General features: G+C 34.7%; 2 protein-coding genes across 2 annotated transcripts in view; one reads left to right on the plus strand and one right to left on the minus strand.

Annotated features, from left to right (window-relative positions):
* Positions 1–340: 340 nt before the first annotated feature.
* The window catches only part of LOC120331002 (uncharacterized), a 141,389-nt gene continuing 117,723 nt past the window's right edge, over positions 341–24,006 (minus strand). The window contains exons 3-4 of the mRNA XM_039398016.2: positions 2,384–2,555; positions 341–1,645 (exon numbers count right to left, since the gene is read on the minus strand). Coding sequence (XP_039253950.2) covers positions 537–1,645; positions 2,384–2,411 — 1,137 coding nt within the window. The 5' untranslated portion in view covers positions 2,412–2,555 and the 3' untranslated portion in view covers positions 341–536. The remainder of the gene's footprint in view (positions 1,646–2,383; positions 2,556–24,006) is intronic.
* LOC120330994 (ras-associating and dilute domain-containing protein-like) overlaps positions 22,828–24,006 on the plus strand; it is a 31,721-nt gene continuing 30,542 nt past the window's right edge. Inside the window, exons 1-2 of the mRNA XM_039398000.2 lie at positions 22,828–22,983; positions 23,414–23,553. Of these exons, the coding sequence (XP_039253934.2) occupies positions 22,882–22,983; positions 23,414–23,553 (242 nt within the window). The 5' untranslated portion in view covers positions 22,828–22,881. The remainder of the gene's footprint in view (positions 22,984–23,413; positions 23,554–24,006) is intronic.

The following is a 24,006-nucleotide window of genomic DNA, read 5'->3' on the forward strand; positions in this document are numbered from 1 at the left end:
TGTAGGCATTGTGTTGTAGCGATGATCAACAAGCGTGTTATATTTGGCTATACACAATAAATTTTTTATTTATAAAATCACTATTTTGCAAACTGCGTTCATAACCTGAATAGCTACCAGCCGTTCGACCGGTTTGGTGGTTGGTTAAAGTTGTTTTTGGTTCAGTCTACGACCAACCATACTGTTGCTAACATCGTATCTATAAACCTCTCACAATATATCAATAATGTTTTTTCTCTACTTTGATTTAGCTCGTGTATGAATGAAGTTACGTTATCACGACCCTCGCCTTGGAATTATGTACCTCTGTAGCGTGCCACCATTCCACCAATACCATATATATGCCCTTTCCATAAAAAGGTAATCTCGAATTTTCATATTGGAACTCGTAACATTATGTAAACAGTATTTGCCATCAAAGTGGTACAAAATAGAACCAAGCATGCTTTTAATCTATGAATAATTCGTGCAATTGAACCTAATCAACATAGTCCGAATGAGAACAAACATTTCAATTGGTATGTAAGAAGTAGTGCCTACACTTCTTCGTCGAATTTAGTGTCTGTTTCTTTTACACTCGTCACCAGGGTGGTCTGATCAATTTCTTCTTCACTCGGAATACACTTAACCTCTCCGATGTTAGTCATTTGAAGTTCTTCCTTTTCTAAATTTTCAAGTCGCCATTTTGCAAGAGCAGCAATCATTGGCGACGCCGTGCCATCTTTCCATTTCTGTTCCTTTATCGGCACCCAAACAAGGCCTACCATAAACAAAATAACCCCAGTTGCAAGGGATATAGGTCCATATGTAAAATACGGTGGATTTTTCTGAGTTAAGGAGTCCTCGTACATAAAATGTAACACGGTCAACGCTAGGCCACCTGTTATTAAAATGGCACCGATAACTATAAATATTACAGGCTTGAGAAAATATAAAAATTTGTCCTTGAGAACACATCCACACAGTCGATCTCCTAGTTCGACAGCATCTTGTGCCGTAAAATACCCACGTTTGCCCTTACGAGGAAAACCAGCAGGGCCTTCGCCAGATGCAAGTGAATCGGAACTTGAACTGGAACTCGATGTGTCGGAATTTTTTCTGTGCTTCCTCCCACTTTCCCGGTTGGACGCTGACGATTTTGGTCTGGTTGTTTCGCGAGATTTAATACTGTCGTTTCTGACGAGGTCCATGAGTATTTCACCTCGCGTTGTTGGCTCTTTATTACCTTGAGACGATTTATGGCGTCGAGATCCCCTTGTTGACCGACGAGACCCCCTGGAACCTTGTCTGGGAGAGGCTGGAGGACCGCCAGAGATAGTGGATGAAGCTCTACGGCTACCATTCAGCCTGTCAATTTCAAGCAATGATTTTTTCTCTTCCGACATCGATTCTGATGATTTTTGATTTTGATTTATGTTAATTTTAACTGACAAAGTATCCGACCATCCTCCTATACTGTCCACTTCCGCCTTGACGCCGGCTGCCGCAATCTTCTTCGGAGTAGATGGTGCTATACTTCGGTGAGGTGAATCAGACGATTTATTGTCATTTACATTACGGTTGAAAGACGAAGTTCGAGATCTTGGTTCTGGCAAATTTGGTACGGGATCTTCCAAGTACACAGCAGTCTCTTGAATTACATCATCTGTTAATAGATATTAGACTAGATAAATTCACGACTTGGAGTAATGTTTTCAGCAATTTTCTGTTTGCTGCATGTCATTGTAATCGAGTATTTTACTGCTACTTAACCGAATGAGTCATACTCACTCGTAGATTACTGGTACTCGGTGATTAATTCATTTAACCGAATATTCCATTAGTCGGAATACCCCAAGCTGGTAATGCGACAGTTGCGACATCAAAATAACATTGCAAGTTGACAATTTAGGGCAATCTACAAATGACTCTCAGTTAAGGTCGGATTTAGAATTTGAGAGCCCTAAGCTATCATGACGTTAAAAACAAATTTTATTCCTTACAATAAAAAGGTGTACGACATAAACGATCCCGAAATAGTAACAATATAATTTAATTTGTTGTTGAGTAGATAAATTAAATACAGTTGTTACCATTTTCTTTTGTTTTCCCGAAGCAATATTGAGGTTGTTAAAATTTATTTCAAGTATATATCAATTTGTGAAGAATTCAAATTTAGAAAAATTCATTTATTCGACCACATTCGATTTTCAACCCAAGAATACCGTAATTATAAATGAAACAAATTCTAAATTAGAAAAATTTTGAAACAGTTAGGTTCTGAAAATCGTCTTTAAAATTTAAAAATAAATGGTTGAATTACAAGAGCCCGAAGCGTAAACCCATCAGAGTTTAATCAAATCAGTTGGACTCTGGCGATCTGGCATTTTCGGCACACACATACCTGGAATAGGATCTCTTTCTTTGGACATTTTATATTCTTGAGTAACTTTGTTCTGATGGTGAATTCATTAAATAGTCATCGACCAGATTTATTCAACCACTCACGATGTCGATGTAAATTATTTTAAAATTACCTCCTGTGATACTTTTAATGAGATGTATATAAAGAAAAACTGAAATACAAAAGAAGAACAATAATCAATGTTTTCTGTACTCATCAAACATGCTTGCTCATGTGATGGGTCGAGCAACTGGTCGGGGAACAATGGGAGTTCTTCTCCAAGTGTTTTCACGTCGACCGCTGTAAGAATGACAACCTCGTGTATTCTTGTTGGATTTCTCTCAAGGGTTGGCCGGGATTTCAGACAGTGGTGATGTTTGTCTTCTCTGTAGCTAAGGTAGTGTTTTCATTACAACGCTAAACGAGTTCCCTATCAGTCTCAAAGCCGTGCTGTCCAATCTTCCTTACAATACTAGAAGTGGTAGCAGGCAGAATTTATATGGTGAAATGTTGTAGCCTAGACCGCTTGCTAGCCTTCCATGGTGATTTACCCGGTATTTCTTCTTTGCACAGACCATAAATCTCTCACTTTATCTGCGTAGTCTCTTTTCTCTCTACCTTTATCTCAGTTCTGGTGTTATTTTTTGCTTTTCTCATACTTTCAATACTATCACCACAGCTCTTTTTTCAATTTCATAATTTTTGTAAAAAAAATACGCAGTACCTGATCCATTTGTTACCAATTTTTATGAAAATATTTATATAGCAAGTCTTTACATAAAGCCATAAAACATTGAATTGATTGGCGGTACAATTTGTATCTGCCCTCTTAGTAGCACTCGAGTCTATACATGGCATCCCAATAGCTTGCTACGCTGGAGATTATTCGAATGACGACTGAGGCGTATATTCACCTCTATTACTAACTCAACATATATTATTACTATTTTAAGCATCTTCGTATGCTTTTGCGGATGGAATTTGGGGAACTTTATTTACTTTTTACCAATCACCTTTCTACCGCCTTTGGTTTCGTGGTTTACGCGCGTAGATTCCATTTTGTACAACCAAAATCAGTAAGCGCATCTGATATACGCAAAATAATTTTCATTCCATTCTATGTTACCACAAGCGATAAGACAAGAGATTTAACGCAAACTTGAGTACATTGTTCCGCTTCATTCATATGATGAGCTTCTTTAGTTACTATATTCATCTACCTAACTCTAAACTCTTTTAATCATTTCAGCGTAAATTCCATCAACTTGTCTCTTGGATAAGTGATGTACATACACCATACTCAAAAAAGTAATAAACATATTGTGGATTTCCACATTTTGCAGCTGCAGAATGATTAAAAAATCGTTAATTTTCATTCAATCATCGATATCGCTCGCAATATATCTATAATTGATCCGCGACTTAATTTATTTTTTTCTGCATTGATATCTTTATTATTTCATGAATACAATTATTTGCCTGATTCTAAAAGAATAAAACTTTATCTTACGCACGTTACGATATCAAAATACTCCATTTCGACACATAGTCCTAATACAATATTCAGAGTGTTATGTATACATAAAAATATACACTCGAAAGTCACATCCACTCGAAAGTCGCAATTTGCAACGCTGCGTGATATACCGAAGTTTTTTCTACATCAAGGTGCACTTAGCTGTGGTAACGAAGAATGAAATATTTAGGTGGCTTTTACTTCACTCGGAGTAATTGGAATTCACAATACCGAGAAAAATTGTGGATACCCTTTAAAAAGGTGTATCAACTTGATGGTGACTAATAAATTATTAACACTTGTCCCGCACTTCAATTTACCATGCATCGACGATCGGTATGGTATGCAAGTGTTTGCCCGATAGTAAATAGATGGCATTTGATATTTCACGGGACGGGAGACACGCCACTGTCTCACAAAGAACAAGCGAGACACACTTTTCAATTACTTAGCTCAGAGTTTGAATGACGGGACACAATCTTCAATTTCTGCTAAAAATATTTAAGTGTACTTTGTAGCGTGCGTTCAAACTAGTTCACAGATAAATATTGTTCGAATATATGGCCATGCAAAATTTTGTTTGATTTCAGAATCCAGAACCCATCAAGGTAAATAATATTTAGGAAATTACGTCAACGAAATTGGCAGCGAACTATGCGTCGTATTTGTCTTCGTTGAATATGAGATATTCTATCAATTTTTTACAAACTGTAATGGAATTCTGTCAATCGATTTGCGATGCAATTTTTCATTGCGCATTTCAGCTATCCAGGATTCGCAATTTTGAAACTTATAAAAGGAAAAGGTTTTAGATATTAAGTATAAAAAAAATCATGCGCAACTTGCCGAGAATAAGCAAACAAAATCGAACAATTCACATTTTCGACGATTTCGAGACAAAATGGCGAATGTTGACATTTCGAAATAAAATTTTTGGGAAAAAAATTACAAGGAAATAACTGTCTTTTGAGATGTTTTTTAATTGAAGTTTAAAGCCATGTTCACCAAAGTATTTCAATAAAAGTTAAAGACGTTTAAAAGTCAAAAATATATGTTTTCTGATTTTTTCGAAATAGTTTTTTTTTTCAACTTTCGCCTTTTTTCGTTAAATCCCTCGGAATGATAATATTTGTTATCACGGTATAGCGCATAAAAACACAAATTCATTGACTATTTAAAAATTACAAAATCAAACCAACATTAATTTTCAACTGCCAACACTAGAATTACATCATGTGCAATTCAACAGATAAAAATAAAGTAAACACTATCAATAATTTTACACCTTAAATCGTGGAACATATTTCATATTTTCAAATTCTAGAATCTAGAGTTTTGTTTCTCAAACGTTTTAAGCCGCGCCCCCTTTTTAGAATTTGTCAAGTCTTGCGCCCCACTTCAAGAGTAACTAGCTAACAGTAGCCCCCCCCCCCCTCTTATGGGGCGCTCCTATCGCTTGGGAACCACTGATCTAGAGGAAAAGAACGAGACATGCCACAGTGGTTTTATTGAAAACGTAACAAGTGCGTGACTGAGGCCAGCATATTCGTCGTCGCCAGTCTGTTGCCGTCGGAGAAAACAAGACACGTGACCGATATTTCCAATTAGCTAAAGCTTGATCAAAATTAGGATGACAAGATTTGACAGAATTCAATAATTGAATCAATAAAATTTTATAATTAAGTGATCAAGCAAATGCACTTACGTACCGATACAAACGACTAAATTAATCTGATTCGCGATATTAAGATTTGATTTAAAATAACTCTTACGTACTGCGGAAGTACATTGCGTGAACTTTTTGCGTGAATAATTTAGTTTTCGTCAATAGTAGGTTCAACAACTTTGAGCGAGCAGAAAAAAAACTAATATAAATTTGTTTGAATCAACAAATTTTATTTTTGATAGTATGGAATTCAATGCCAAAACGTTTTAGTCTTTCTCTTCTTTAGTATAAATATTTCATTTCTGATATTGTTTTTACAAAGTGTACATATACGGTCCAATTCCGAGCCGATTCCACACTTCATTATAGCCGGAATAAAATGAAGAATGCAGTACCAGAATGCCTCGATTCTTTTTGATATGAGATTTTCACGACCAAATAGTCTTTATATTTTGGGTTATCGCAGTTTTAAAATTGGCATGAAGAGACAACACGTAGCACCGGTCAGTGGCGTATCTACATAAAATTGCGCCCATGGCAAAATTTAAAAATGCGCCCCCCTTGATAGTTAGTTCACAATTTATAATGACTCTCATGGGAATGAGGTAATTTTAGGTTATTATTTGAGTAAAACTACGAGTTTCAGTTATTACCAATTTGAAATTATTTTATTGAATCATTTAAACTTTTCGCCTTGTTTTGCGCTCTGTCCAAATGGCGCCCATGGCACGAGCCATGGCTGCCACACCCTAGATATGCCACTGGTACCGGGTTCTACCAATAGTCTATGCCCAAAGAAATTGATCTCTTATCAAAGTATTCGATAGTATTGTTCAATTTTTTAACACCTTCGAAAAGGAAGGTTCCTCCCTAATTATTTAAAATTTATAATCAACTGTATAAATATTCAATCGGAAATGATAAAAATACATAAAAATAAACATTACGTTGTATATTTGTTTAGCCAAGTCAAATGTTTATTTCCAGAAAGAAAGCGTGCGGGCATGACCTCCATTATTTATGAGAATTCATAACCACAGATCATTTGCACTCACTTTTATAAAATGCAGTATTCATTAAGAACGCAAAGTGAAACTAACCCAGAAACAGGCGCTGCAGAAGTGTGTGTACCAATATGTGAAAGGGGACTGAAGCCCATGGGCAGGGGGTATATTCACTTGGCTAACACAGACGGTCCTCGAACTCGTAATGGAACTAAACTAACGAAAAAATCGGAATAATATTATGGCCCAATCTTAACCTGTTACACACACTACGGGATTACCCAGAAACGTTGTATCCTCTAGTATTTAGTCAGAAAATGAGACTTTCAGCAATCAAAACTAACAAATGAAAAGGCAAACTTACTCGAGATTCAAAAATTTGCAGAACGTAACCTACACTTGCGAGAAAAGAATTGATTATCCTTTGGGAGTTCGGTGGTGAAAGTCTGACAAACCGATCCTGTCAAATTTTCTGTGATCTTACATTTATCATGCCAATAGGGAACGATATGGCGAAGCATTTATGATGAACCGCTAAACTAATCTATCATATTTAACCTATTTATGAACTTGATGTATAGTTTTGCGCAATTTTGAGTTATAACTGATGCATAAAATAAAACCGCAAAAACTGGAACGCTATTCAGAAGATCATTATTTGATAGATATAAATGAGACGATTGGGGTTACCAAAATGTTTATATCATCAGGTTATATAAAAACTGAAGGGTACAATTTGAATTGTATAGTCAATGAATCAGCGGTATGAAAACGACGTATTAAACCCAGTCGCCCTCAAAATAACATCATTTTATTTTATATATTCTTGGGTTACTGGGGATTCAAAATTATCTTCACAGTGGTAATAAATTTAGATTGACGAAATAGAAAATAATTACGGATAATAACGGTTGATTTGTCTTCTGCGAAGATGTAGATTGCAGTTATCACATGACCGAAATTGCATTCGTGATAATAAACTATTCAAAAACTTGGGCTCGTATAGATATTTTTAGCAATTCTTGCGCAAATGTAGATATTATAAATTAGTCTGAGAAAGGCAATTTCGGCAATATTGATGACTGTGTTTGATTAAAAAGTATCACTCAAATAATTTTTTTAGTCACGAAAACGGGTAATAGGCTTCCTGATCGAGTCACGATACTCCTGCGTTTAGTTTTTGGTAATGGATAATTCAAGAGCAAGCAGAGTGCTTTTGAGTCCATATATCGAGTTACGACCCATTGGAAGAAGTACAAAATATTTAAAGTATCTGGCTACAGCCCTATCTCCTCTATGAGATAACTTTCAAAAGTCTCAAACTTAAGAACATAAGAAAGAAATCAATGCTAATGGATAATAAGTGCAAGGGATATCCCAAAATGGACGCATCGATCCATTTTCGTCAATAGCAACAGACGTCTTGAGAACTTTTTGTTTTAAAGTTTTGTCCTAAAACTAATTGTTGTCCAGATGGATTACTGAATGACAAAATCAAAATAAATTAAAAATGAAAATATGAAAAACGAAAATAATTTCAATGGAGTATAACCTATCCACCTAAACTGATGTCCGATGATAAAAATTCTTTTCGTTTCAATTAAATATTATATAGCATAATAATAAATGGTCAGTAGGATACTCCAATACATATTCGTCGAAGCACTGTCTAATCATTCGTGCGAGCGATTGAAAATACTTTTTGGACGCCTTGAAGAAAATCTTATGTCTCCAAACACAGAAGCAATTTCAAACAAACGTTTAGTTGAAATTTCACGACACTCCGGATAATTGTTATACAGTTATTTTTGTGGTCATTCAAAACGTAATCGCTTAAAAGTGAAAACAACGTGAATTGTAATAGGAGTAAAAACTTCAGCGATAAAGTACATCCAGTTTAACAGCACGGATAAACATATTCGCGAGGGAATTGCAAGTCTGTGTAAAAGATATTTAATAACGAAGTTGCATATGCAACGAATCTGCAATGTTCTGCTTCTTCCTACAATTAAGCTAAGGTGTCTATCTATAGTATAATTATAAGATGGAAATCGAAAAATGAGAACCGTTTTATTTTTTATTTGCATTATGCAGAATGTAACATGAGTGCGTAGACAATACCTAAATATATATCTTGAAGCTTAAAATAATTTCACAGAAATAGCACAAACTTCAGTTAATCCTCGTTTATTTCAAAAGTTATATCTGGGTGAGAGATTCCATCTGGCTAATTATATTTGGCTCAGATCTAAATTGAGAAATATTTGAAAAAAATAATTGAAGTATACATAAAGTGTAAATGATCTTGTAAATGAAATACCACCCATCAATATTTAACGGCTTGACGTCAATATTAAAAAACATTCACTTTAACAAGTAGTATGGATGATTAACGAATATTTGGCATAGAAAAATGTCGTGAGAAATATCATCACCATTACAAAAAGGGCTCGTTTCTCAAATTCAGTCCTGTTACAACAACGAACGAAATATCACGCGTTATATAAACTCGACGTTACAGTATGTGATATGGTAACTCATCCTGGCAAAGAGCTTCTGAATAATATCTTTATTAAAACTATCTGAAATATCAATGTACCGTTATCATTTGACTACGTTGTCTACCTAGAACGACTACATCAAATTTATTTTATATATAGTCAAATCGTTTGCTCTTAAAGTCTTTTGTCTTTGAGTGCAATTTATCTGTATAAGTCCTATAAATTAGGTAGACGACTTTGCGTCAACGTCACGACGTCGTTAATAATCTATCCGACGGCAGACGCATTTGCGTCATTTAAATTTTAACATTATTTATTCATAAAATTATTTTCACTTCAGTTTAAAATTAGTATCTCGTGGATATGTAATGAAGTTCTTCCGGTCTGTGATGAATCATAATGTATTGAAAATGGGAATATTTTATCCAATAGACAAGGTCAAGAGCACTCAAATGTGGGAACAAGGCTCGTATGTATGTTGCAAGCGACCAACGCGTGCGCACATCGACTTATAAATCTATTTTTGCGACTGCAATGCAAATATTACTGTTCGATGCGATAATTGAAGCATTTCAAAAGAACTTACAGAGCGAAAATTTAATTAAAAAAATGAGGGCAGAGGGCATATTCTACAATGCATAAAAACGTGTAATTCTTCAAATCTAACACAAACTCCATAAGACCATATGGAAATGGCCCACTTTGAAAACAAGTATCAAAGTTTTTGATACATTCATCACTAATTACAATATTCTGAATTCGCCAGATGCTGTCCATAACACTACCCCATACAGTTGCTTTTCTGGTGGTATTAACTTCAACTACTTCAAATCTCGCATCAATCAGAATTTAAGGTCGCCAAAACACAATCACAATTTCATGTAGCTACAGTAGATCTTAATTTCTCAATGACCCATGACTTTGTGACCCATGACTTTGTTGTTCTCTCAATGACCCATGACTTTGTGACCCATGACTTTGTTGTTTTCTCAATGCCCATGACTTTGTTCAGGGGTTGTCTCCTTCACCTCTGAGTGATTGCGCGCAACCTTGCTGTGAGCAAATCCTCTTGGAATTAAAAATAAATACCAGCAGTCGCAGAAGCATTAGCTCAAATCCAAGAGCAATATTGAGTTACAAATCTCCATCTGAATTTAGAGGTTGACAACCTTTCCGTACGCAGCTTAATTTTCTCTCATTTAAATTCAATCCGTTTTTCTATAAATTTTTTCATGGTCAAAATCATAAATAGTAGATTATGGATGATTATGTGGATAAGATATTGAATTTCTGGTAAATACCCTATTACGATTGATTACTTTATGATGAACACCTTTTATGAAATAAAAAAACCGTCAAGAAATTGGACATAATTTTTGAATTAATTTATCGCAAAGTTGCAGAGCTGGGTTTGTAACGGCACTTGGCAGAAATCAAATCAATTTGAGTAAGGTGTTTACCGTAACAATAAACCATATGCCGTAAACCACGTATCTCGAGAAAATTAAGGCCAGCACACAGCGACAAGTCTTAGGGGAACTCGAAATTAGTTTAGGGGAAGGGTAAACAAATGCCATCGAGTGCGGCGCATGAAACTGACCTTTTGTTATTATATCAATATAGTTTGGTTTCCCGCCATTTATCCGACATTTTAAATAATGGGATTACCCACTATTTATTGCATTTCCACTGTGTTGAATCAGTGGTGTGTCAAGATTTAATTTGTGAGGGGAATATTTCAAATTGATGACAATAATGACAAGACATGACAATAATTATGAAGAAACTTTCCAAAAAACAAGCCTTCGTCCAAAAAAAGGCTAACTGGATAATTGGCCTACTAAATTTTTTACCTCAAAACGTGCCGGGGGAGTTTTCTCAAAATCTCACATTTTTTTCATCAGTGACGGCGATTTACTACAGAAGATCCCATCCATATTTTACTCTCCCGATAAAGAAATGTACTAAGCATTTCTAAGTAAAAAGCATTGCAGATCAAGTGTTCACCCGACCTCTAAGGTGCAGGACCAATTAAGAATTAGTTTATTATACGAACATTGATTGATACGCTAGCTAGGCTTTGCAAAATAGCTTTATTCCCTTCAATGTTTTGTAAATCGTATTCATTATCATTATACGAGCTAAAACAACTGTAGTTTATGACCTTGGTGTGGTGGTAGTAATTCAGCTATATGCTTGTTAAACTCAATAATCGTTTTACAATGTGCTTATTTTCATCTTCAATTTTGGTATTATCCTGTTATTTCTTTGGCCAGACGTCAAAAACAAAAGACCTGAACAAATCCTTAGAATCTGGTATACGAGATTCGATTTCACTGGTTAAATTTAACACCAGGTATCTCAAATCTCAACTCTAAAATTTCAATTATGAACATCTAAGTTAAGCATATAATGCTAACAAAAACTAAAGCTGCAAGAGAGCAATGCTCAAATAGATGGACACGAAGACCAAAAAAAAGTAGCAGCAAGTCCTCAACAGTAACGGCAGTCTGACCACCAGATCAGATGTGATCACTTAACCACGCCATGATGCTCAACTTTTAATTTCAATGACGTCATCCCACAAAACTTCGAAGTGAAAAACGAATCCCCTAGAGTCCAATTTTTTTAAATAAATAAAAGCAATAAATAGCCTTCTAGAGACAACAATAAGCTTCATCCGCCGGAAATTTCTAAGCAATTGTTCCCGGAAATAAAGAGAAAAGAGATTTTCTTCACATCATAATAATAACAATGCGATCCCATAAATCCGCTTCATGTCCAATTACGATGCGCATGCTACTGAAATCACAAAAATAATGACGTCACAGAGACAATCAACTCTCAGTTCTTATTAAATCCGCGATTACTAAGCCAGACTCCACACCATTTTATCTATGCAGTGAAGCTCAATACAGCAGACTGACGAACAAACCACTCATCTAATACATTATTAAAAGACGCCAATCTACTTTCCTTCGCAAGCCACGTATATATTATATAACAAGGTGCTTTCAACTTAATGAAAACTGTCGGCAGGCAACGGAACTTAAACTCGTCAAGCCTATTTGCATATAGCAAGACAAGAATGCTTGCGTTCTCGTACTTGGTTGTCTTTTTAGGAGCGCTGATACTTTATTAAATAGTTTTTGTATTAGTAGATTACTAACATACGTGTATCCATCGTTCGTAATATTCCTCCAAGAGTGGGCTGGTATGACGGAATTTCCACTCTTTTTGTGTCGTTTCCGTGCTCTAGCATGCAATCGAATAAAATCATTAGATTTAATTTGTTTAATGCTCAATATATATATAGACACTTTTCTTTCCTAAGTCTCATTCTACTATTAAAATTCACAACGGTTTCATCAAAATTGTATTCAATTCTCCGCCAACTCCAGACGCTTATACGTTTAAAACATAATTATTTTAATTTTTCTATTGCAGACGGCACAAACGATTATTTGAAGCTTCAGTGAAACTTCATGGTTCGGTCGGTTTCCCCTACTTCTGCGGTATGGCGTTAAATATCATTTATCTCAAACACGTTTCGTGCAAATAGCATTTGTTTGATCTGTTACAGAACTACAATTCTAATAAAATCTCATAAATATGTATTGTATATTTAAATTAGACACTATAGTTAGTATTATGCTAGTATGAGAAGTTAATTCAATGAAATATAAAAGATTTACAGCTGATATTACACGATTGCATTGTTAAGATTTGATGTAATAATAATTATGGTTTGATAAAAACTCCATTTATCAATAAAATGGTGCAATACATAAAAAGTGACAAAAGTTACATTTTGTAGAAATTCTCGTATTTACGAAGACGTAGGTTCGTACAATACCTCACGATTGCGAAGTTTCGGGCGCTATTGTGAATTCAATCCCGACCCGCACCGGTGTATTGTCGTTTCTTCAGATTAAGATATGCGACGAGAATGTTTTTATAAGAATATAAGTGACAATCAATACCAGCGGGGAAGTAAACGTTTTAAATAGGCTTGCCCAAACTCTCGTTAATAATTTATTGGTGGCTTTCAATTTGTGGTGCATTGTATACGGAAAACATGCATGAAAGGCGGTCGGAGGTAGCCCATATTTTTATTTTATTGTATGCCTGTAAAACGCAACTTTTTTTTTCATAAAGATTAGAATATTTTGAAAAAGAAGTACATAACAAAATATTAAACTAGTTTGGAAGCCAAAAACTTTAAAGCTTCAAAAACACAAATGAAACTACATAATCAAAGTTTTCAAAAATATATGCACAATATAAAAGGTTGTCTTAAGGTCAACAATGTCGACCCTTTATCTGTCCGAATATAAATATAGAAATATCTAAATTCAGATGATCAATTTTACGATACAGAGAATATCACTGAAATGCGTTTATATATCGCAAAGTTGTAGAGCAAGGGTCGGTCAGAAATAAATCGAATTTTCGATCACAATATTGCATTTTTACATAAGACAGTTTGAATTCAAAAGAGGGCAGACTCCTACTGACTCGACTGGACGGCGCTTCAGAAGTATGTGTACCAATATGGAGGTAACTAATTTTGTTCGCCTACTTTACATTAAGTTTTGTAAAAGGACTGAAACCGAAGGGCAGGAGGTATATTCACTTGGCTAACACAAACCATGCCGAACTCGTAATAGAACTAAAATAAGTAAAATCGAAATAAAATTAGGCCCAACCCTAACCTACACATACTACGGGAGTACCGTCTGGACAACAGAGAAATTTGATGAATATTTAATACCGAAAATATGAATTAGTCCAATATAAAGTCATCTCTGAGCACGATTTGAACGTACAATCCTTCATGTAGTTCTGGAATATTTGCTTACCTTTACTGACACCTTCATATTGAGTCCATATCCGTATCATGATAAACATCCTCCATATACAAATATATATACTAAATTATTTTTCTCGAAGTCCAAACTCTATGAATACGAGGCGATGAATACGTCTTTTTCTCCGTAGAAGTCACAATATTCTCTACTGGTTCATGTCAAGCGTGAAATCGACAAATGTATAATCTGATCTAACCAGCTCCTAAGATTTATGACCACCGTAGACCGAAATATGCCCAAATCTGATTCACATCTAAGGGCTCTGCATACTTCAAACCAGTCATTTGCAGCTTGGGCGCCTTTCCCACAACAGGATTGTTCCCACAAACCACAATAAACGATCTCACTCCTTTATTTTTTCACTATGAATCTCAATTATCCAGTTTCAATAACGCATGGCGGTCTAAGATCTATAGCAACTCTTCGCCCATTTAAACCTGCAATGCATTCTATTATTTAAATGAGATTGTAACTCGCGCAATCGATGAATTCAATATGGAGACAGTTAGCTTACGAGGGTGCTTTAATAAATAATATGTGTCTCAATTTAAATGTGTGGATTGCGTCATCCACATATAAGTAAGGGGAAATGAACTTGCGTCAAAGCACCTTGGGGGATTAATCCCTGTCGCAGTAGTTGGCTCGCATAATTTGCCTTGACCTTTTTATTTGAAACGATGACACGTATTTGCATCAATGGCGGTGTTTTCAAATGCGTTGATTAGGACAAAGAGAAAACCTGATTCAATGCTTGGAAATTTTGTTGTCAGAAATAAATGTTATAAATGCGATTTTCCTCAGAGATTTTAGCCAATTAAATTAACTGACAATTACTACCATATTTTCACATTGGTGGCCAAAACATGTATGAATGATTCTATTTGATTTTCTTCAATTTCTGTGTTCATAGCAGAAGCTACAGAATTCTTCTGCAGAATTTGAGGAAATTAACGTTTTAAACAGCCTAGAATGATATCTTTTTTAATTGCTATTAATTTATATATATGTTTTTGGCCTCATTTGAGCAAAAGAATCAAGTCTTACTCACTCTAAACCGCAGTGAAGAATAATTAATAAAAAATAGGCGACCGCGCTTTTAAGTATCTTAAGTATGCATGGTTAAAGATGCCGGGTTCAGAGGCCCACCACCTAAGTCGAGATAAAACAAATTGCGTATATATTGGCAAAGCGAAAAATTTCAGTCAATCCCTAACCCTGGACGACAACTTGTACGGACGCCATGACTTGTGCATGGCGATAGTGGAAACAATGCAGAAAAAGTCTATACGACCTCTCATGTCACATTTAAATACGTCAAATAATAAAAATATATCGTAAAAACAAGATAATTTATTTATTCTAGTTTTTATATACTTTTCATTCTTAACTAATTTTCCTTTGAATCAGTATTACCAATATGAATGATAATTTAAATTTTTCTCATTAGTTATTTATATAGATTTTCAATCTTATCAAATTTCTCAAAACTATTTTTGTATCTTCTTAGTATCGTTCGACTCTGAACTTGTTTTGCATAATTTTGTTTCGTTATGGAATGTTTACAGCTGACATGGGCAAACTACTGCCAGCGGGACAAATCCGGTCCGTTGGGTATTTCATTATGGTGCGCCTGATGCTACCATAAAATTTTGCATTTAACCAATTCTGCACGCAATACATAGTTGTTAATATTGCAAAGTTTGTATGATATGATGCAATAGGCTTGTTATATTATGATCGTAGTCTGTGTAAGTTGTATTTTAGGTTGACAATCGCCACAACCAAACTAAAACCAAATTTTGATGTTTGAGCTGAATAAGATTTCAAGGAATTTGTTGAGATTGCGATTGAATTTAGTTTTAGACGAAGCTTATTGTTTTTCACTTTTGATTTTGTAACACTGTAAATAATATGTAACTTTTACGTCACACTAACATGGTCCGCCAGTCTAGGTGGGCAAAATTGTTGGCCACGTATAGAGCATTGTCCGTGTAATTATATAAGGTACTTCACATTTGATATCCAATGAGTATGAATAAAGAGGTCGGGATAAAGAGCGAAACGATTTCGATCTCATATATGGCTGTATAAATATTTATGTCAATAATAATAAAGAAAAATTATTTTATCGACAAGATGGCAGCAACGGAGGATAATAAATAAAATGGTAACGTAATACAATTGAGAACAGTAAATGAGGAAGCTACGGGAAATACGATATGTGCTGTGGGAATTGGACTTCTAAATTCAACACTTCATGAACCCACCCAACTCGTTTTCAAATACCTCTATATCTCTCACAGTTTTACTGCTTTCTATAATCAGATATAGGCATTTTCTCGTATACAGCATTCGAAAATCAGAATTATAACAGCTACACCTCGACACGAGGATTTCATTCCTACTCAACGCTCAGAAAATGGAAATGTTTTGTCCTGAATTATAACCTAACTTGACTTGGAAATATTGACTATATCAAAAATCCATATCATCTACATCATATTATGGTGGAACGTATCCCTTGATCATAACTTATTCATGGAATACTCGACCAAATTTAGTTTAGCATCAAGAACGATCGACGGGGTATGTCCTAAACGGTGAAGTAATTGTGCATTAATATTCAGAGCAACAACGCACCAAACCGCATGGCTTCGTGGCTGGTAGCATTTCATTACTTATTAGAGCTTTTCACGTCATGAGGCAGAGGTGTGTAACCTTTATTACAAGAGTCCTTGCAGAAATGGTGAGTTAAAACTCATAAACTTTCAAAGAAAACTGCTATTCAAATTTATTTTCACACCGACTTTAAACGAATTTAGTGAGAAACATGTTTTTATAGCATTGTGTATTTTATATCATGTGCAACATGATTTTGTTAGCTAGTTTTGCTAATGTCAGTGTCAGTGGCATTTAGTAGATTAACTAAACTAAAAACTCGTTTTGCGGACACACCATTCATAATCGGCACTTATCTGCGGGCCACACACTTTTTCTTTGCGGGCCGCATTTGACCAGCGGGGCGGAGTTTGCACACCCCTGTCGAAAAGTATTGCTTTTCGAAACATGGTTATAAGGAATTGGTAAACTTATTAATAACTACAAGACATTGTCGATACAAGCGAAACTGGTTGATACATGTAAATTTGCCACTGTGCCTATTTCAGTAACACTTTAGTTCAAGGCGTATTTTCAGTTATTTGATTATTATTTGATAAACTCATCATTGCATTTAATAATAATTGCCGATGCAAATCGAATATACGCAAACCCTTTTTATTATTAAACAAAACTTCAAATTTCCTCACACCTTCATTCGTGAAGGTGTTACAAAAATTGTTACAGATTTTATTTACTTTAACACAAACTTAAGTGCGGTGTTCTGGTAGTTTAGTTTACCGTAACGAACTATTACAAACCGTTAACTGCATCAGATGTATACTTTAGGTTACTTTAAAAATGCGCGAACACTCACTGAATAGGGTTGCATTGCATGCATTTAGAATTAGAATAACGCGAACGACGATAAATCAAAAATGTGCTCGATTGTTTTTTATTAATCTACAATGCTAATCAGTCTAATGCAAGTAGTTAAATCCGCATCATTCCGCTTGAGCTTATTTGCGATATATTCAGTTTGGTATAAACTGAACTGAGTACATTTTACAATAATATACTTCCGCTATCCCTTATAGATTCTGGTCAACATCGGCATTACTTTTTATCTGATTTCGTTAGCTTCACCTTTTCGGAAAGCCAAGAAGGCGAGCAATTAATGTTTATTGATAGAAGGAAATGAGAGTTCTTTTGCAGAGGCTGAGCTCATTAACAAAAATATAACTTCTGACTTTAATATAACTTCTGACTTTTTAACGCTCTATTGTCAACACTCTCAACATCAGTTGTTAAACTGTGACTTTTATAACTGTGCAATTCTGTCAAAAATCTGACTCGAACAAAAGTTCCATTATATCGTACAATCGTTACAAATACACTACCGTAAATAATCTTCTATAATACACCTGAAAATCTTTAGGATTTTGATCAATCAACTCGTCGCAAGTATTTTCCCTCGAGAGCAACTTTCTAGTTGAAAATTAATCCTACATAATTATACTCTGTCATACATGCGTCGCGCATAAAGCGGTTTCCCTAAACTATAATTATCTAAGTTTCACACTTGACCCACAATTGTTCGTTTTATGAACTTGGCAAAATTATACAATAAACACACAAAATCGATTGAAAATTCTCTGGGGTGATGTAAAAGCCGCTTCATTGACAAGTTGTTAGCCTCCGCCGATGACAAGCGTGTTGTCTACGAGTGATATCGACAAAAAAACAGAAATATAATACAACATAGGGATTAATACCGCAACAAAAAATACGAAAAGACCCTTCGACCAAGGTTGTGAACTCATTTCGACGCAAACCATCCGATTTGAAATCAGCTGAGGTCTTCCGAGTCCATGACGTATGTTGAATTACGCTACATCTTTTCGAAGCACGCACGATGAACTTGAGGTAGAAAATCTGTTGACTTTTACTTTGGATCATTAGACTGACGTTATATAATTTGAGTAACGATTTTAATCGATCAGATATATAGCATGAAAAGCTCCCGAGCTTTTGGGTCGAATAAATTTGAATTTACTACGCAACAAACCTATCCAACCGTAACAAATATATATTTGAAATATCTTTTGAACCCCAATATTTTAAAAAAATTTTAAATTAAATGTTTTGAATCTTGATGAAGATATAAATTATTGTTATCATGGCTTTGAGCTCATTGTTTCAGTATAATGTCTTCAGAATTGTGTATTTGTAACGTGTATTGTGACTATGCGCATTTATAATATTGATTGATATGATGGAATAACTAAAGGCATCGCAAACTGTGCGAGTAGTGGGATGTTTTCGACGAATTTTTTTGAGAAATTTTGAAAATATCAGCTCTCAAAATTGGATGCCGATCTTAGATAAGACTTCATACATTGTGTGATATAAATGTCACAGGTCTAGATTAGTGTCCATTTCATGTTGTAATACATATTTTTATGCTTTCACATTTAATATGAAGATCCTCATTCCAATTCTATTTTCGCTGGGTCTAACCATTGTGCGAACATCCGAATACAGGTTTACACTTTGGGACTCGACTCACACACCATGTGCAAAGAAAAATATATTTCTCACTCATCCGCTATGTGCGAGGTCGGGTTGGTGTTGCTGTTTTCTATTAATAACTAATCCGGAATATAACTTCTTCCTATCCAACGAACCACAGCAAAACAAGAAAACTGTGACAATAAGAAGTAGTGTATTTTTCAACCCGATTGCATTCTTTCGACTGCAGGACAGAAATACAATTTTGGACAGCTTGGACCTCAACAGATAGTTGATTCAACACAAATTGGACATTTCGTCGTAACTCAATTGTATGCTCAAAGCAAAGAATGAATTACATAAACAAAAATAGAAGGATCGCTGGTATAAGATTCGCGAGTGATTACTGACGCCCGGTAGTCGTATATACATGTATAGTATTGTGAAAAAAGCTGTTGATATGAGGTTTGTAGGAAGAAAAGAGAATTCCACAAAGCGTATAATATTTGTAGAGAAAAAACTAGAGAGAAATTTCGCTGAAAATCAGAAACTTTCATATACGACGAATGAAGTAAAATTAGCGCTAATAGTACTACAATGAATAACAAACATCTATCAAAATGTAAAGACATTTCTTGAATAGAAAAATTAACCGACAGCGCTCCATATAAATCAAATGAACTCACTCAACCGACCAAATATACAAGTTTTGGAACCTGTAGTTCTTGATTCACATTAGCAAACATGCCAAACTGCGAACGTCCTATTGAAACGACGACAGTTTGGCATACCAGAAACATTGCAATCACATCGCTCATTCACGACAATGCCATTTGAAGCCAAAGATTTTGGAAAAATGTTCGTAGACATACCAATGTATTGATAGCGAGCTGGATAATCCATTTTACTTTCAAAACAGGATGTCAGCTGTACGACTCTTATTTCAATAGTAGCCATACATATATACATAGATGGATAGCAGGGAACAAGTGACAAAAATAAACACAATCGTACTATTAAAGAGCCACGTTAATACAACTGGCCTATTCCTGTTATCTTTTGACCACATCCTGTTTTAATACCTTAAAATGCTAGTACACTTAGTAGATTTTTATGCAGTGCGAAATTCCAGAATCCTAACAAAGTAACATTGCGTTGGAAGGTAGATAGCAATGCATCAAGTTTGAGGTCAAGACAACAGCACAGAAGTACACGAAGGGGAGCTGATAAGCAATAGATAAAAATGCAAATGATTTCAAGTATAAGATTAATTTTAAGACCACAAACAAGTGGCTTCAAATTATCGATGACGGGATTGCTGACAGAACACGATACACCGACTGAAGTCTAAGATTTTCTTAAAAACAGATCGAGTTCAGCAAGATATTGTGCAGCGGTTAGATAGATACTATGTGTAGTTGATACTAACATACCAGAGGACCATTCGGCTTTTAAACTCAACGCATAAACTGTGTCAAAACTTCATGCTAATTATAATTAATTAGTACGTCACATTTTTTGCTTATTTATGCTTATTTATTTAATGGAGATTTCGAATACGCTTCCATCAGACCAAGAAACAATATACAATGAGATGGACTCGCAACGGCCATATTTTGGGCATTGGAGAGTTTTTGTCAGTGTTATTATCAGTGTTATCACTGATAATCACGGACAAATAAAATATCCATTTCTTGACAATAAAAAACCCAGATGACGTCATTAAAATGCGATTCCAAAATAATTTTGAATATCTAACATTAACCAGCATTTAGTTTGATTTAACAATAAAATCAAAACAACAGCACAGAAATGTCTTGGCGCCAGTTGAATGACAGGGCCAATACTTGACAAGATATGGTTAGATCAAGAGCAAATGGAACATAGGCAATATATATAAGCTAGTCTAGTAATCAATTATCTTGCAACTTCAACGTTGTTTAAGTGTTTAAACAACTTTTTACATAGTGTTATCAAACGTAGTGGTTAGTTATTGGTTCGGATTTAATGTTCGGCAAATAGTGTGTACCTGTACCGTGAAATCTATCGCATCTATACATATCATTTTTATGAGGACTACTTGGTGAAAGTTAATTTGGGTATTGATAAGTTTCTTTTTGTAATCTTAGCGAATTTGAAAAAATTCTTGACAAGGCAAGAGCCCGGTGATTATAAAAAATTCTCATTCAACAGCAAACATGTGACTGAAATACCATAGATACAAATATTGTTTTCATGATTAGTGCTTTGTGGAAGTGATGAACATTTGGAAAATCATGACATCGATTCTAAAAAAGATTTAATAAATTGGGGAGTTGCCAGGTTTTTGCTATAGAATTACTTGTATGAATGCATCAAATTTTATTAAAATTACGGAAGAGAGGAATTAAAATTGTACTTAGAGATTGTTGCAACCACCGAAATTAACCGAACAAACTATTTTAGTTAATGAAAACAAGAGATGCTGTTGTCCATTTACTATTCAAATTAAGAGACGGAGATGAAGAAACCAGCTATTTTTTGCTTTGTTATATATACTATAATTTCATTTCTACTCTTCAAAACTTTTTGTATGACGTCATTCTAATGCAAACAGGCGTCGTTATAGAGCACATAAAATATTAGTTATGAATGTAAATATTTTTGGTTCATAACTAGAAATCAAAATATGGCCGAATATTTTTGTTTGGGGAATATAACGTTTTCCATTCATAAAATTTTTTTGTTAATGGTGAGATAATAGACTTTAGCCACATAATTATTAATATGCAGAAATAATCTTGTTTTTAAACAGACCTAATTCATACTCAAATTAACCTAATTCATACTCAAATTTCAAAACTCAAGGTAAGTTTGTTTCAGTCAGGCACGGGTAAAGATGAATTAGGTGTACCGTATTCATACTCAAACAGGCACCAGATCAGAAAACATTTGCGTAAAACCGTTCATTCATACCCATTATTAGTTAGCAAATATTTAACAATGTGTGAAATCACGTCTCTCAAAAGATCTGTCGATCGACAAAGTCCAAGTTGTTTGCAGAAGCCAGTTTCGTTCGATTGCTAAGCAATTTCTAGCTAAGTTGTTTGACGTAAGGCTAACGTCTATTTTTCAGTTTATTCTGCTGAATATATTTTCGAAAAACTAAGTTAGTTTTGTAAACTAAGCAAACTTGTTGATTTTGTGAACTAAGGTAGTTCTAACCCATTTCTTTATGTAGCTGAAAGAGTGCGAATCTAATGAATGAATCAAGAGAGAGTTTATGAAAGTACTGCATAGTACAGTTCGTCCACAAATGATGGTGATCTGTTAGAATGCAGTAAAATCGTAGGACCACAACATACATGTTGAAAAGTTTTGATGAATTTAACAGCTCGTCGAATAATCGAAAAATAATGAGCAGAATAATAACAAGATGACGCAGTGAATAAATCCAATATCTGGCGTTTACGATATGCCTGTAGAGAAGAAGTCAAAATACATGATGGTGTACAATTTAGCTTGGGGTGTAATGAATAGCAAACGCTTTCACGATTTTTTATGACTTTATTTCAGTAATGATTATCCGAATTCGCTTAATGAAAGTATTGATTGATTTGCATATTGATGAATATTATGTATGATATCGAATGATTTGTCCTGTAAAGGTAAGGAAATAAGTCTCACATAAGTGATGTTTACGGGAGCATAGCAGAGAACAATAGGTGTCATCATTTCAGTTTGTATCAGTAGAATAATTTTTTTGCATTCTCCTAATTTATATGTAAACTTCTTGATGCCTAGTGACAAAGAAACAAATAATTGGAATGGAAATGTAAAAAACGATTAATAATGGATATAGCAGACTCATCAAGACTTAGTTCAACTGATGCAAGACTAAAAAGTTATGCGAGTGATGAAGATTTGTTAACTGGAGAACTAGCCTCAACTCGTGTAAGAGCTTTTTTTCTGTCAATAAAACTGTGTGAACTAATTAAATAGCGTAAAATTGAAATTTCTTGCCCTTCGTGAAAACGTGTGTTTTTACCTTCAAATGTCATTCGATTATGAATGATGAAGAATTTAACACTTTCATTCATACGAGGGAATCGGGAAGCTACCCGGTTTAGTCTGGGAGATCGGGATTCTACTCATTTGACAGCATCAGCTATATGAAACAAGCAATGAACTGCTTTTCTATAATATGAAAATTACATTTTACTCCGCATTGGTATTTTATATCCTTAACTTAGCTGAATCAATAACTTTTATGTCATTTTTGTCACTCTCAATAAAATATAAACTTCAATTCAGAAACCACAAATTGACCGTATTGTGTTTTATTTACTTTTGAATACAGATTATAAATTCAACTTATTTTTAGAATGAAAGAACACGAGAACCATCTCAAATAACACAGCTGTCACCAGAAGACTTAAAGAATTCATCAATTCCAAATATTGTTTTGACAAATCCCGTTGTCCTCAGTCATCTACGAAGATTGCATGACAGGGCAACCAAAAAGTAAATAAATTTTGTATATATATATATACTATTTTACATGAGACATCATAAAAAATGGTAATTCGAATCGCTCAAAAGCCATACCTGATTCCTATGCCATACTGAGTTAGTTATTCGTTGCTTACCAGAGTTTGTTTAGCGAACAAAATGATTTTCTTTGATCCTTTCCGTTTCTGTACACAAGCGAAACCGTGACTTGTTCTTGTCGGTATTCAGTATCCCATGTGCATGACAAAGGAAAGCTTTGTAAGCTTGATAAATTTTCCAGAAAACGATCATGTGCTACTAAACTGGTTTCATTCCGAAGAGAATGATTTAACGTTGATGCATATCCAAGCCTTGAAATGTCTCCGCAAATGCGATGTGAGGGGACTCAATTATCGTGTGGAATATTCACGATCGGACCATGCTTCGCTTTTACTAAAAGCGAAGTACTGCCACCTACTCTTACAT

The sequence above is a fragment of the Styela clava genome, chromosome 6, assembly GCF_964204865.1.
Source record: "Styela clava chromosome 6, kaStyClav1.hap1.2, whole genome shotgun sequence".
Lineage (NCBI taxonomy): Eukaryota > Metazoa > Chordata > Ascidiacea > Stolidobranchia > Styelidae > Styela > Styela clava.